The 16566-nt window shown below is 35.2% G+C and overlaps 1 protein-coding gene across 3 annotated transcripts in view; it reads left to right on the top strand.

The window, feature by feature from the left end:
* The window catches only part of ANKRD12 (ankyrin repeat domain 12), a 62835-nt gene that overhangs the window by 28939 nt on the left and 17330 nt on the right, over positions 1-16566 (top strand). For all 3 annotated transcript variants that reach the window (XR_005855194.2, XM_015282496.4, XM_040687773.2), the window contains exons 4-7: positions 6916-7062; positions 8027-8227; positions 12117-12259; positions 14165-14312. Coding sequence is in view for 2 of the 3 variants with exons in the window: in XM_015282496.4 (XP_015137982.3) it covers positions 6916-7062; positions 8027-8227; positions 12117-12259; positions 14165-14312 (639 nt within the window). In the remaining variant the exon portion in view is untranslated. The remainder of the gene's footprint in view (positions 1-6915; positions 7063-8026; positions 8228-12116; positions 12260-14164; positions 14313-16566) is intronic.

Raw genomic sequence — 16566 nt, 5'->3', positions numbered from 1 at the left:
TGGTATTATACCATAACTCTTTTTCGTAATGGAACTATATATATTTAGAAGTCATTTTAGCATTTATCTCATGCTTTGTAAGTTGTAGCAGAGGTATTATGTAAACAGTTCAAGTAGGGGTGAGGAATACTTAATAGAATAATAGAGGGCACATAGCTTTAACCATTGTGTAGCAAACATTGCTGCTTGTTCTGATTCTTTCTTGACACACTGCAAATTTCTGAATGCATTACTGCTGAGGTAGGAAGACAAGATAACTGTGCTCTTTGACAGGTGAGGAACTTGGTACATAAGCTTTCCACATGCCACAGGGGCTGGAGCATGATTATGACAAAAAAAAAAACCCAAAAATAAGAAAGAACAAAAAAACCCCACAGATCTTGTAATGCTGATCCTGTACCAAACCAACAGGATTAGAGCAATGAGCCACTTGTGTTGCTGCCAGGTTTGGCAGTGAAGTGAATTATGACTGACATCAATGAGCGTGAAATGCAACACTTCTTCTAAACCAAGCGTGGCTTTAGACATTGAAAAGATTTCCTATTGCTGGACCATCTTTTGTCAGATTTCCCTCAGTAGTTTTATCTTTTTTCCATACCCCCAAATTCCATCCAGATTGCTCTTCTTCCTGTTTTCTTTTTCTCTTTGTTTGGTGGTGTGATGTGGTGGTTGTTGTTTTTTCATTTTCTTTATTCTGACATTGTCCAGAAGCACTAAGTGGTAGTGCACGTGCACAGCCAAAGTGAACGTTAACTTCATTTAATGCATAAATGTATTTTTTAATTTTAGTCACTGCTAAACTATTTGTAAATTGAATTTTACATCCAGTCAGTTCTGGCACGAATGGAATCACACATCATTGACAGTATCCCATAGTAGCTGAGACTCTAAAACAATTCCAGTCCTGCTTTTTATCTAGATTTACATTTAAAGTGGTGCTTTTACCTAGGAAACTGCTCTAATAAACTAATGGAAAATACTTTAAAAAGGCTAGCTTTTAGATTACTTTCTTAATAATTTCATACAGGTTAGGACCAAGTCTTGCTGTCTAATGCAGTCATGCAGTGCCAGTTGGGACGCCTGTGGTGGCTAAGTCTGCCCCGAGCTGACATCTAACACGAGCTGTGGGAGATCTGTGGTCTTCTGAAATGGCCAATGAGACAACTACTGAATGGCACTATATGCTTATCTTCAGCCAACAGCAATTTAGTCTTAGTTTCTTTTATTGTGCAGGCTGTGTCTATTATGTACATTGCTATTATATGTTTGAGCAGATCTATGTTGAATGTACTGTCCTTGTTTGAATCCTAAGCTGATGTCTCTCTTGCTGCATCCCCATTCTGTGATCAGCAGCAGCCACAAAAAACTAATGCTATGTAGATAGGTGTGATTGATAGATATCAAATTTAAATGCGGTATAGCTTTAGCCCTTATTGAAGCTAATCTCCAGTAATCTTACAAAACATTCTACATGCCAGCTTTGTGTAAAACTGGTGAGATTGATGGTGGAAGAAGAAACATTTTTCATACCTTCTTTAATAAATTCTCTGATTGGAAGTTGTCCAATGAAAAGTCATCGTTTGATGGAAAGTGCATCACTTATTTACAATGCTTAAATATCATTTTTTAATTTTCAGCAATGTAATTGATTAGATTAATTTTAAATAACTCATGTTTGTGATTATCAGAGCGAGAACAACAAGCAAGTGCTGCTATTGCAAACCGGTTTATTTGCTCACTCCATTGTACTAACCTGAAGGAAAAGAAAAAAATCCTGTGTTTCTCTATGTAATTGAATGTAACTGCAGGTCGGAAAAAATCTTTTCACTGTGAAGATAAGCACAAGTATTTCTATTTTTTTTATTTTTATTTTTGTAATCTTGTTACATAGCTGGCTATTCACAAAGACCAGCAAGAGTTACAATTAGACGCTAATTTGTCTGTCTTTCCTTGGAAATTGTCTTCTAGATTTTCTGTTTATAGTAATCTGTCAATTTTGTTTTCTGACTACTTCAGTTTCTTTCTCTAAGGTAGTCCAAACACAATGTAGTCGTGTCCTTGAACCTTTAAATGACAACCAGAAAAAACTGTTGAATGCGTTTTCCGTGTGGATCTCTTAGTAACGATTTATGTACTTACATTTTGTGTAGGCACTAGGATTAGAGGAGCAGTTAAAAGGACTACTTGACTCTTCAACTGTTGCATCTTTATCTGTTATTTGGGCTAAAGGCAGGAAGGTAGATACAGTTTTGTGCATGTTTATGTAAGTTTAAAGAGATATCTGTCATAAGCTTAATTAATTAGGCATCACAACAGTACCTTGATTTCTCTGAAGTATGCCATATACCGTGAGTTCCCTTCATTGAATTCTAATCCTGTTTAACTGAGAATAGGAAGGAGCAATCAGTCATAATGTGTTACTAAGCAGCAGTCAATCATAATGTGTTACTAACTAAAGTTAGGTTATTGGGATCAGATGGAGCTCTCTAAATCTTGTTCTTTTAACTTTATCATCTGCAGATTTATTTGCAGTCTTGAACTGTCTTCTACTGTTGTCAATAGTAAGGATATTTCTTGGTGTGTATCACTTAGTCTTTTAACTTCCATTCATTTTATGGCAAGCTTTTTTTTGCTTTATTTCCTTCATCCACCAAAGCGGTTATTTTATGAAAAAAATATTCTGTTAGCTTGGCGTGGTTTGCTTTGAGAAAGCTCTGTATTATGTTATTTACCAGTTTATTTTCCTAAAATATTTAGAAATTAGTTGACCTAGAATTTGTAATTTATCTAAATCCAGAAAAATAGATATATTGGTTATCTTGGGAAATAATCTATCACGCTTAAATTGTCCTAAAATGATTGCTGGTGATACTGATGTTTTTCTTGCCAGCAGAATTAAGATCTATGAGTAAATTTCATGAAGCTCTTCTGCCAGGAAAAAAAGTGCTTAAATGCACCTAAAGCCCCGTTCCACATAGCTATTTTATTTTTAAACTTTATTTTTTAAGCATCGCATTGAAAGGTTTCTTTCCTACAAGGAGTATTATCTGTGTAGATTTGGCTGCATATTATGAAACTTATTTAATAAAGATGATGGAACGTGAATCCATTTGAAGAGTTTTGATTTTATTTAATAACAAGTAAGAAATTCCCTGGTGTTCTAACCACTGACAAACACCAAAAAGTGACAAGAAAGCGAATATAAAGGAAGATATTTGGGTTATGTGTGGGGGGTATAGGGATATATATTGGGACATAGGGTTTGAAAACAAGGTATTCAAAATTTAAATAATGATAATAATAACAACCTTTTTTATTAAAAAAAAAAGGCTTCAGCAGTCAGTTTTACAGTGAAATTCTACATAAATTGATATTATCTGCCTGTTAAGGAAGTTATTATTGTTAAAATTGTACAGACATCAAGGGGACAGCTGTGAAAAATTCTCTGCTGCCGCAAGATAGAGTATCTTAAATGGTCAGGGCTCCAGGTTAAGTTGGAATTTTCCTGCTGATTGAAGCAAAGCGTACTGTGAGATGATAGTCTTGGAGCAGTGAAAGCAAATCTTAAGTATATTCTGCAGTAAGCTCAATGGAAGTTTCTCATCATTGAAGTGAATATCTTCTTACAGGATGGACTGTGGCAAATGAATTACCAGGTGCACCTGCTGCAGTCTTGAAATGCTTTTATTTTTGCTTTGTTGTTGATTGTATTCGTTTTGTGTGTTGAGCTTTTCAGACTTTCTGAGAACACCTATGAATTCTAATATAAATTTTAATAATTGTGTCCCTTGGCTGATAAGGGCCCATAACTTGGTGAGAACAACTGCATTGTTAGTTGTAATTGGTAACATCTAGAAACGCTTTGCAAAAGTTAATCCATCAATGGATTGGATTATCGGGTAGGTCCTTGAGGTTGTTTGACAAAGCTTAACACAATACATGAGTAAATTGCACTTGTAATATTTCTAGAAAATTGTTTGAAAAAGAAAAGAAAACATATAAAGACCTTTATAATACACATATTGTAAAAAAAAAAAAAAAGAAAAGTGAAATATCATCAAAATACTTATTTCACTATTATTTTGATGTGTTATTTTCCCAAGCTGAATATACCTATAAAATTGTAAGGAGTAATTCAGAAAGAAATTGGAAGAGAATCATGAGCACTAAATAGCATAAGCTATGAAACAGCAAATCATACCAAGCAAACAGAAATGCATTGTTTTGATGGAAGTACTACATTAATTGATGAAGGATACAGACTGTTATCCTTAGAGAAGGAATGGCATAATCACAGTGAAAAGCTGAAACTTCTTCATTTCAGTGCAGTTCTTTCTTTAAGTTTTCCTATATGCAGATTTTCTACAAATAGGGTAGCAGTGTTTGAATGTATTTTTACACGTTCAGAAATGTGCAATGCACACAGGTTAGAAAAATCTCAGCATTCATGTATGTAAAAGGGATCTCCTTCTCTCCTTGTGTACTTTTAAACATGATGGATGTATTTTTTAGGTTTTTTTTATATGTACATAAGTCTGTACCTTTCCATTCTTAAAATGGTCTTGGTCATAATTGTTTATATTTGGTTACTGTGGAATTTAGGATGTGCACTCCCTATGTGCCTTCCTCTGCCTGAAGAGCATTGCATTACTGCAGCCTGTGTATGTAATCAAGCCTAGAAGATGAGATTTAGAGAGAACAAGGAAGGCAGAAAATGAGTTAAAGGGAAACAAATGAAACAAAGAGAAGCACGGAGAGGGCTGAAGACGGAAGTGTAGAAAAACAGAAGATAACAAGGATGAGTTCAGGACTTAATGAAATGTGGGATGGTTTATACTTAGGAACCTCAATGGGACTTAAGCTTCTTGTATGCCATTTCTATTAATTTTTCCTTCTGTTCAGAAAGTTAGCAAAGTCTCCTTCAGTGGAATCTTGCAAGACTTTCATCCTTTGCAGAAGGCGGACTTTTAATAAAGCTTTTGTCATACGCGTATTTTGAGGTTGAGATTTTGGACAGGAAGCTGAAAGACCAGAGAGGGATAGTAATGAAATAAAGTCGCTGCTAACATCCTCCCCCAACCTTGATATGCCCAGAATACTAAAGTTAACAGAAATTGGATGAACAGTACCTACCAAATGGTAGTCAGTTACAGTAAGAATAAAATGCAAGGTATTTTGCTAAGAACTAAGAAGATCAGTGTGACAATCACACTTATTTAACTAATAGTTAACAATCTACAACCACATTTTAGTATTTAAGTACTGTCAAGCACCTCAGCCAGCCACAGAAGAGGAAGTGGACAACAGCAGTTCTTCTTCCTTATCGAATTCTTCCTATGTCTTTGTGGGTAGTAGTCAAGTCTGGAGGGCAATATGTTGTTACCCATAACTGTAGGGTGTGGAGTCATGTCCAACTTTTTACAGGCCTATTGGAAAGGGGGTGGATAGAGAATTTACCAGAGGTGGAGGTTATGGCAGAATGAACAGGATCTATGGAAAAGCTAATCATGAACCTGAGCTTTTAGAGAAACAACCAACGGAATTATTTACTCAGAATTTTGAGATGTTGTTTCTGTTAATTTGAGTCTATTTTTGAATAATCTCAGGGTTTTCCTTCTTGGCAGTATCAATTAGACTTTAAAAAAAAAAAAAAAACTCTTTCAAAAGTTTTAATTCCAAATCACCAAGCATGTCTGCTTTCAAGCAGTAATCTTAGCGGCTCTGAAGAAAAAGGTAGATATTATAGATCTAACATGTAAGTAATGTAAGCTACTTGCAAATTAGAAGCAAGAATTTTTCAAGATAGCAAAAGAGCAGTTGCCTGAAAGCTGAGATAACTGGGAGAAATCAGTGGTGTTTTGACTATAAATAAATGCAAGCTAATATCCGTACCCAGAAAATACAGATAAGAAATACTTTCCAGATAGGGGAATGGCTGGAATAGTTATACCAGAGAAAATACGATGGATTGAGATGTATTGTACTCGTCTTACATTAAGATCACAAGATGTTGTTCCAGTTAAAAGCTATCTACTCACTACTCACAAATCAGCTGTTTTGTTATACATCAAGCTTCTGATTGGTATAAGAAAAACTGATACAGAAGAATGAAGGAAGAATGTTTGAAAAAGATGGAAGACATAGACCAAAGTTTCCAACTTGCATAAATGAAGTTCTAGTTTTTAAATTTGTTATGGTATTAAAAAGTTGTCTGATTTAGAGCACACTTAACTGATGATGAGATCGGTGAGAATTTGTAGGTACCAAATAGCTTGAGAAATTATCTGTTTATTCGAATGTGTAATTTTAGCTCATGGCTGAAAGCTTGGGCATGGAGTGTTGTTAAAGAACTTTAGTAAGTATTGATAAAATGAAAGAAGTTACTCATATAAAACATATGAAATTGCTGTATGTTTTTGAAGGGTATGTATTTTAGAGAAGAAATTGCTCTGATTGCTTAAGAGAAGCAATAATTTATTCCATTATCTAACATTATTAAGTTTTACTTACTTTTTGACATGGTGTCTTAGGGGAGGAAAGCTAAAGGAGAGCCTCAAATCTGTATTTGAGGCTGAAAGTAAACTAGTTAATCTTAAATATTTTTTTTAAGTATCTGACTTGATTCTCTGAAAATTAGAATTGTGACTTAGGTAGTCTTAACTGCTGTGAAACAGGGTTTTCATCTTTTATAATTTTTTTTATTCCTTCCTTCTTTTAACCTGGTAGTTTTTTATCCTGGTATGATTAAAACAGGTAACCATATGTAATGCAAATGCAGCAGTTTAAAGATGCAGTTTCTGCTTTTTATCAGCTGTCACCAATCTCCAATTCGCATACGTTGAAAGGATGGTTTTATTTCTTGAAAAATGTTATAGTATAACAGCAGTTTGAGTCTTTTAACATTAATATTTCCAGAGAAGGAAGGTCCGGAGAAAAAGAAAGTGAAGAAGGATGCTGGAAATAAGAAGTCAACACCAGTTAGCATTCTTTTTGGCTATCCTCTGTCAGAGCGCAAACAGATGGCACTTCTTATGCAGATGACAGCAAGAGACAACAGTCCAGGTGATCCTACAAAGCTAACACTTCTTTTTAATCCTTGTTTAATTCTGTCCCCATTAGAATACTGTGAACCCAGCAGTTTTTCTACAATCCTTGTTTTTTATTGGAAGACTTTTGAATTATTATTAATTCTGGTAAAACTCTCTTCTGTAGAAGAGTAACTTGCTAAAAAATTCTTGACCTTCTGTATTTGTTGTGTGTAAATGTTTGCATTACGGTAGCTGTAGAAGCTGAAAATCAGTTTTCTTCCTTTGATTATTTACCCGGATACTGTACCATACAGGTATTTAAACTGAAATGATATCTATTTTTATTTTTATTTGGAAGGAAGCTGAATAATCTCTTTAGGATTTAACGGGGGAGGGAGATGCCTTGTTTTTTGACTTGGAATTTCAAACTATCCATGGTTCAGTTGTATATATTAAAAAAAAATCTTTATGCATGATGTTCTACAGGCTTTTTTTTTTTTTTTTTACACAATCTGCATTTAAAAGTGAGAGGCTGCGTTTTTTTTTAAGAAAGGAAGAGCCAGGTAGCTGTATTTAAAACTGTTTATATAGAGAGGAGAGCAAGACAGTTTCATGGCAAGAGGAGGTATCTTTATAAGGCTCCTCTGGAATACTGTAGGAGACAAAAGCATATTCTTTATTCTCTCATGCTGGGAAAGTCCATTCACATGTAAAATACTGGTGATGCTTTGTGTTGTTTAAGAAAAAAAATTTATGCCAGAGTATGTGAACTTTTGTAGTTCGAATAGGATTCATCTGTTCTTGAAACCTATATTTAAAATAGTAAAACTTTGCAAGGCATCCTTTTTCACATTGCAGATAGCCATTGTGTTGATGAATGTGAAGTGTCAGTCACGTCCCTAATTATTCACTAATAGTTATCATCTACAAATACAAGCATTAAAATGAAGCAAAAATACTGCTAAGTATAAATGACCGTTTAAAAACGTATTTCTTAGATTCCAACTTGAATCATCCTCTGCAAACAACACCAGCACAAAAGAAAACTCCAAGCTCCTCTTCCAGACAAAAAGACAAAGTTAACAAGAGGAATGAACGAGGGGAAACTCCTTTACATATGGCAGCAATTAGAGGGGATGTTAAACAAGTTAAGGAGCTTATCAGTTTAGGTGCAAATGTGAATGTAAAAGATTTTGCAGGTAAGTTGACCTATGTTTTCCTAACTGTACAAATTCAAAATTAATGCTGAAGCTCTTAACAGAGGTTTAAGTTGACATGCTGCATGCAAATGAAAAAAGTTTCAATTTTTTTTTATAGTAGTGGTGATACTTGGATGCTAGTACATGGTATCTTACGAATGTGGTGTGTTAATATGTGGAAATTTCAATTGTGGATGGGACCTTTCCATATAAAAATGTGTGCATGCTTGCTAAATTTTGAAGAATTATACTGTAAATGATAATGGGATTATAGAATGTGTGAAGACAAGCAAAGGCTAACAGTAGTGAAGGTGGTAGCGTTGTAATGTACATTGTCTTACTGGAACAGCTAATATGCATCAAAGCAGAACCAACGTGGGGTAGATTGCAGTTGTCATCTAGGCTCAATACTAGTTTTGGTATGTTAAGTATCTGATTTCATCACTGATTAATAAATGTTAAAATAAGTTGTAACCTGTATCGTATTTTTCTAGTGCCCTTTATTTGATATCTTTTTTAGTGTTCTTTTAGTAACCTTTTGATAAAGAAATGTCAGTACTGCCTGTCTCTTTGTCTGTAAGACCTCCAAAATGATTTTTTAGAACCTGATGGCAAGCTTTTGCCTATTTTTCTTTCAATAGTCTCCTGGTAATCACACTTCTACATGTTCTTACTTAAAAAAAAAAAAAAAAAAAAAACCACAAAAAAAACCTACAAAAAAAAGAAAACCTACAAAAAAAGTGGCAGAGTGAGTGTGAGAACCCCAAAGTAATGTATCCACAGAAGATACAATCTGTAGTTAGAGTTCAGTAATTGCCAGTTGTTGATTGGTCAGATACCAAATGAAATGCATTTACATACTGAGATAAGTACTTGCTGTTTTACGTTGGCCACTATGAAAGGATGTAAGAAGAATTTATAGCTTTGAAGAGGTTGAAGAAATTAGGAGGGGTGAAACAGTGAAGGGAAGGGTAAATCAGGGGATGTAGGATTGGGTGAGATATGAGGGTTATTATAGGGCTGGGATCCAGGAGACATCTGTAAAAGGTGGGATTTAGTAGATGCTGTTCTCTTAAATGCAAGGACAACTCCTGAAAAAATAGAAACAGAAATGGTAAGTGCACATTATGTAAGCAGCATCATGAACTACCCCTAATTGTCTGCTTCTCATCACTAGCCATTCAGCATTGGGTTTTTTTATATTCACAGTAGGAGTAAGTGGATCATAGGAAGGCAGGAAAATAAGAAAAAGAGCAGTGTCATTGGGGTTTTGTTTGTTTGTTTGTGTTTTGGTTTGTTTGTTTTCCAAAAAGACTGTACTCCCAATATGAAGGATAAAGCTTGAAGAAAATGTCACAAAGTTCTTGGCATCCCAAGGGAATAAAGAAAATACTGAAAGTACTTGCTGGTATTGTTAGCTGGCAGAGCTAGCAGAATAACCAGTCGAGAGTTTTTATAGTCATTGCATAGTGGAGGCAAAAATACAATGAAAGTCTGAATGAGAATTTTTACTAAATCTATGGAGCAGCCTGCTACAGATGCTCAGATTGTAAGTCTGAATGGTTCTAGGGAGAGTTATATTCTCTATGGGAATGATGAGATGAGGTGAAGTTGCAGGTTTCAGTGAAGTTAAGAATGATACGGTATGATTAGCTAACATCGAGAGGAGATATTATTGAGATGGACTGAAGTTTTTATTGTAGGTAAGAAACGGATCAGTGATTTCTTGGGGTAACTGAATTTGTATTTGAAGATGAGGCTGTCCAGGGCTGCTTTATAGAGGAAGAAGAGAAAGGAAGCAGAAGCAGAAGTGGGGTCTTTGGAGAAGCTGAGAGGGGAGATGAGGATATTCAGAAGAAGGCAGACCCATCGAATCACAAGGGGAATAGCAACAGTTCAAAATGAGATGTGATGGGTCAACCTTGACCAGCTGCCTGATGCCCACCCAGACAATCTCTCACTGCCCCTTTTTGGCAGAACAGTGGGGAAAGATGAGAAAAAAACATCTTGGATCAAGAAGAAGATTAATAGGAAAAAAGTTTAATAGGAAAAGCAGAAGCTGCATGTGCAAGCAAAGGAAAAGGGAATTCCTTCACTACTTTGTGATGTCCTCCAACTTCCTGAGAATCTGGATCTCATCATATACAATAGCTGCTTTGGATGATAACTGCTATAACCACAAATATCCCCAATTTCTTAGTGCTTTTGTTGAGGTTTTTATTGCTGACCATTACTTCATAAATACCAAATATCTCCTTGGTCCAATTGGGTCAGCTGTCCTGGCTGTGTCCCCTCCCAGCTTCTTGCCTACTCCCTGTTTGTTTATGTGGGGGAGAAGGACAAAGAGAGAGAAAGCCTTAATACTGCAAGCACTGGTCAGTAGTGGTCAAACCACTGGTGTGTTGCCAACACTGTTTACCCACAAATGCAAAGCACAGCACTATATGGGCTACTATAAATTAACTTCTTGACTTCGTTCCAGGCAGACCCAGTACAGACATATAACTAATTTTAGAAGTAGTTGAAAAGGTGGGAGTGCTTGTTCTGGAAATCAGTTGGGAGCAAGTCATTAGAGTTTCATTTAGAGCACTGGAATAGATGTGAATAGATAATAGAATAGATCAAGTGAGATCATCTCCATTGGTAATCCAAAGTGAGAAGAGGTGGCTGAGCTTCAAATTCCTGTGTAAAGGAAGAAGTCAAGAAGAAGGAAAAGATTTGAGGAGTGAGTCATGAGTGGAGAAAAGTAAGAATTTAGGATGCAGTAAAGTTTAGAGAATTAAGAGTTTTTTATCTAAGAAGTTGGCGGAACTAAAGGAGGAGAAAATGAATTAGTAATGGAGGAAGTACCCTGCTCATGGAGTATTTGCCAGAACAATATTGCTGTGTGAGAACAGGAGTAAAGGAAACAGATGTTGAGAGAAAGCCAGGTCTGGTGTTGGCTGGCTAGTTACTTTGGTAGGATAGAAAGGCAAAGCAGTAAAACACTGAGAAGTATGAACTGTGGAGAGAATTAAGTATGTCATTGTTAGGAGGAAAAAGACAGATCAAAAGATTGGGAGCAGAATAGTGTTTTTGCTGTGGATGAGTGGAAAAAAGGCAAATGGCAAGAAAATGGAAAGAAAAGGGTTGTAGCCAGGCAGTGCTAGAAGTGAATGAGCCAAGTGATGATGGAAAAAAAAAGTTTCTGAAGATCAGGAAAATGTGTTTTACTACAGAGTCAGTTAGAAGCCTTATTTTTTGTTGGTGGTGGTTGATTTTTGTTGTTGGTTGGTTGGTTGTTAGTTTGATTTTTATTTTGTTGCTGTTTGTTTTTTAAATAAGTACAAGGACAGAAGCTGAGTAAAAGATGAAGATAAGAAATTTCCTTAATGAAGGACTAGATAAATCATAGGTTTCTGAACAGAGGTACAAGGCCATTACTTACAAAATGCAGAGTTGAAGTGAATAAACTCTTCCAGACTTGCACTGGCTATGTTATATAGTGGAAGTTGAATCCCCTTCCAGAACTGGACTTTGGAGAGTTATTGAAGAACAGCCTGGAAGTTCAGGGTATCTATTAAATGGGAGAAATCAAGTGGAGGAGAGAAGATTGAGGTATGGAGTGTAGAAAATACAGATTTGTCATCTTTGGTTGAGGCTCTACTACAGAAAATGGGAAGCAACTAAATTTAAGATTATCGATGTGGAAATAAAAATCTATAGTTCACTGTGAGGGCTAAGGTTGGTAAAGCATGTGCTCACTAGGTGGATGGTGTTACCCTTTCCTGAACTACTCTGTGAGTACATTTTGAAGTGTTTCAAGGACATAGAGCTCTATAGTACAGGAGAAAGCAAAGCCAAACTAACTCTTAAATTTCAAACTTACGATTACCATTCTTTATTATAGGTTGGACACCACTGCATGAAGCTTGTAATGTTGGTTACTATGATGTTGCTAAAGTCCTGATTGCAGCAGGAGCTGACGTGAACACGCAGGGTTTGGATGATGATACGCCGCTTCATGATTCTGCTAGTAGTGGGCATAGAAATGTGAGTGTGCTGTGAGAGCAAGGGAAGCAAATAAGTGGTTTGAAATGCTCTATCATGAGAACAAATCCTGACTATCCTGACTGGTCTTGTGGGGTTTTGTAATGCTGTTTCTGCTGTTTTGGGGACATCCTAAAGCTTTTTTGGTTTTCTTTTCCGTCCTGCTTTCATCATAACTCTATTGTGAGATATTTTCTACCAGTATCTGCTTTCTTAAATGCTTTAAATTTCACTTTTTAAATAAATGGATATTTTAATGATTTTTAAGAGATTTATATCATGTAGAATTTTCAATACTAGAATGTCTCCAAACCATATACTGAGGGTTTAAAGAAATATTTTTTATTTCAATTCATACAGGAATGTAAGACATGCTTTTATTCATAACCGTCTATCCCTCTATATATCTGATAATAATATATGATATTTTGTATAATATTATTTTAATCTCTATAATATATGTGAATTATAAACAATTCTATATTTTATGCATTATAATAATACTATGTATTTATTATGTTTTTAAGTATATGCATAGTTTTACTATGCATATCCTTTCTGTATAGGTATTAATGTAGCTTATATAGTATTCATATATTTTATGTGTTAATCATTTATTTGATAATTATATAATAAGGTAGTAATATTATATCTTAATAGTGTTATACCTTTAAATATATATAACGTAAATGCTATGGTTATTTTTGTATGTCTGTCAGCGGACTTAGAAACAGAACAGTGGTGTGTGTATCCTTACTATTTTTTTCAATACTCGCACATGGTGACTTAGAGAAGATAAATGGAGCATCTTAGGCATTCTGCATGCTTCTGAATTTGTTTTCTGTAAACTAGATGCAAGAATGACTCCTCTCTTTTCATGTCTCCTTCATTCAATTACTATGTGTGCTTTGCTTTATAAAATTAAAAGTATAAACTATGTATAAATAAAATATATCTTTCAAACAAGCTATCCAGTTTGGAAAGATTTTCTGGAAATTAGAGAAGAGAAATATAATAAGATGTATGAAAGTTTTATTTATCCTTTAGTAATGGTATCTTATGGATATCGAAACAAAATTGGGCCTTAAGGTAGAGCTTGCGTGAAATTATAGTACAGAATGGTCTGATCTTGGAATCTCTGATTGTCTCAGTGACATTGTGTCAAAAAAAAAAAAGAAAGCCTGATGTATCTTGTAACCATATTACTGTCTGCTAAATTTTTGCATTCTTAGCATGTGAATTTCCACATTCTGAGCATGGAGACAAAAAAACCAACAAAACAGAACAAGAAAATGTAACTGATACTGGATATGTGATGAAGATGCAGCAGCCTTAGTATCGTTGCAACTTTAATAATTCTTCCCTTAATGGCAGATACTGATAATTTCACTGTAAGATATTCAGCTGGGGACAAGGGATTGTCCTCCAATGACACCTGAATTCTTACAGAACTTTTCTGAAATGCAGTGGAAACTTGTAATATTGCTACTTGAAAAACTTGTCCTGTTCCTTAGATTAAGAGATATAAATCTCGTAGCAAGGAGGTGAGTTAAGTTCAGATGAGTAGAGAGCTTGGTAGGTGAGAAACCAAGTGAATTATGTGAAGTGATGCCAGAACAGTGAGAACAAAAAGGGTCATGTTGTGTTTCTTTCTGATGTTTCTGTATCCATATAATTATGGACAACTTTCTTTAATCTTCTCCATTATTAGCACTTCTAACGAGCAGATTACGGATATTTGGTCTTTGCATTTTAGTTGTTGAAGTCTTCATTTGTGTTACCAACTTTATAGATGGAAGTTTGGAATTCAGTTTCACATTATTCACCTTTCATGTCCAATGGAGGGTTTTTATGCTGGTAAATTAATACTTTTGGAAAACTTAAAGGTTCCTTTATTTAATGTTTCAGATTGTGAAGTTGTTGCTTCGACATGGTGGAAATCCATTTCAGGCCAATAAGCATGGAGAGAGGCCTGTTGATGTAGCTGAAACTGAAGAGCTGGAAATGCTGTTGAAAAGGGAGGTACCTATCTCTGATGACGAGGACAGTTGCTCAGGTAACAGTAGCCATTTCACTGCATACCTCTTTAAGTGCATCAATTAATCTGAAATTTGATGGTTTTAATCTTTTGCATAGTGTTAGCTAGGAAGACTTGCTGCAGTTAGCAAGTGCAATTTTTAAGATTGTTTTCTACTTTTAGAACTAATTTTCAAATCTTTCTATTGAATTGAATTATCCAAAATGTATTTGCTTTTTTTTTCCTCTCCATTAATCCCTTTCCACCCCCCAAATCAACTCTGTCTCAGTATGATTTTGTTGGAGAAAAATATTAGATAATACTGTATTTATATTATTAGTTTTATTTATTGTATTAATTTTACTTATTAATTTATTTTATTTGGAGTACAAGTATGTTTTCAAGATGTTTTCTTGGGAAAAATATCCCTGAAGTCACTTTGTATCCTCAGTAGAAGAACTGGGAGCAAGGATTTCACATGGCTGTTACTTTGTAGTGCTTTCTCAGTAAACAAATTCTTTCCCATGGAGGAATTATTGACTTGTAAAGGTGACCAGATAATATCTTGTTTAAGTGGAGGCAGAGATTCTTGACCCCTATTTGTTTTCTGCCAAATCAGGGAAAGGTATCCTCTCTTGGGGTACAGAAAGAACTGTTGTCTCCTTGGAAACAAAAGACTCTTGACCATGAGTAACTTGCTTGAGTGCTATACACAAACTTTTCTTCATCACAAGGTCTTCAGGAATTCAGATTTTTTGCAAGTGAAGTTATGTAAGGAGGTACTCATGCCACATGATTGTCAAAGTCATTTTAGTTTTCCCTGGCAAACTTAAAAAAAAATAATAATATTAAAATTAAAAAGGCTTTTTATTGAATATTTTCCTATACTTGAAGCACAAAGTCATGTTGACCCATGTAGTGGCGACTTGTTTGCACTGGAAAATAGCCTGAAAAGCAAAGCATAGTCCCTGTTTTAAGGGATAGTCACGGCATTTTGTCACAGGATTTACTAAGGCTTGCCCAAAATTGATCTCGAGAATATCTTTACATATGCATTATAGAAACTTGCTGCTACTTAGCAGTTGTTTCTTCAATGGTTGTCTGTTCAGGGTGTTTCTTAGTTTCCAAAATCTATTAGGATATAACTTCCAGGAGGAACAGAACTTTCTCTGCAGTTTCCTAAGAAGTCAGGATTAAGAGTAGAGGTGATCTATCTCCTGTACTCCCACTGCTTTACCTTTTGTCATTCAAGAGGAATGAGTAAGCTGTCTGATGTGTTTGGAATGGGAAAATACTGTTTAGAACTAAGTAAATAAGGACAAGGAAAGGAGAAGCAGCAGTCACCTTACAGGAGAAGGGTGAAGGGAAGGCACAGTCAAGCTGCAAGGAGTGATTAGAGTTGAGTAGATGATGCCATGTACATAACAGAGATGAATAAAAACAGAGGGGAATAAAAAAACTGATAGCACAATCAAGTAACATATTCTGATTGCTATAGATAATACAGAAGATAATAGGATCTTCTGAGTTCTGTTTTATTGATGTTGTGATTCTCCTCCTTTAAGAAAACAAACAACAGAATGATAGATTCAGCTGGAAAGACTTGTGTTGGAAAAACCTTATTTGGAGAGAACCGTACATCCAGAAATATTTCTGAAAGATTTTTTAGTACTTATTTAGTCACGACCACATGGTGATAACACTGTGTATGTTGTGTAAAATCCGACTTCACAAACAGTTGAGAGATTTCCATTGTTCAGTTGAACAATTCAACTGAATTCAAGTTCGGCTTGAATTGCAAGTTCAGCTTGCAGTTTTGAACTTCCAAATCAGGACACTCAGTACAGCATACTTGCTTCATGCTGTGTACTTACATACTAGAGACCAGTTGCAGTGAATTAAACCCTTGCAGACTTCAGACTGTCTACATCAGGTGCTTAAAAATTCATAAGGGAATTTCTTTACATAGCAGCTCTTTGTCTTTTAAGAATTAAAGCTCACCTACTGTTGAAACAAGGTACTTTGACTAAACAGTTCATGTGGAGGAGAACATGATTTAGTTGTTGGAAAGCGTAAGAGTTGATGAATTCCTAGAGGAATGAGTCATCCGCAGAAAGACGCCCTTGAGAAAGAGGTTATGCAGGTACTACACATTATAGATGAGGTTTACTAAGCTTGAAGAGCATTTCTTTTACTAGATTGGGATATAAATGGTAATCCATATGCTTATGTACCTGAGTGATACCTGTAAATTTTGAGATCATTGGTTTCTCTTTTGATTTTTCATAAAAAG

Source organism: Gallus gallus, chromosome 2 (assembly GCF_016699485.2).
Source record: "Gallus gallus isolate bGalGal1 chromosome 2, bGalGal1.mat.broiler.GRCg7b, whole genome shotgun sequence".
NCBI lineage: Eukaryota > Metazoa > Chordata > Aves > Galliformes > Phasianidae > Gallus > Gallus gallus.
This window is presented reverse-complemented; position numbering and strand designations above follow the sequence as displayed.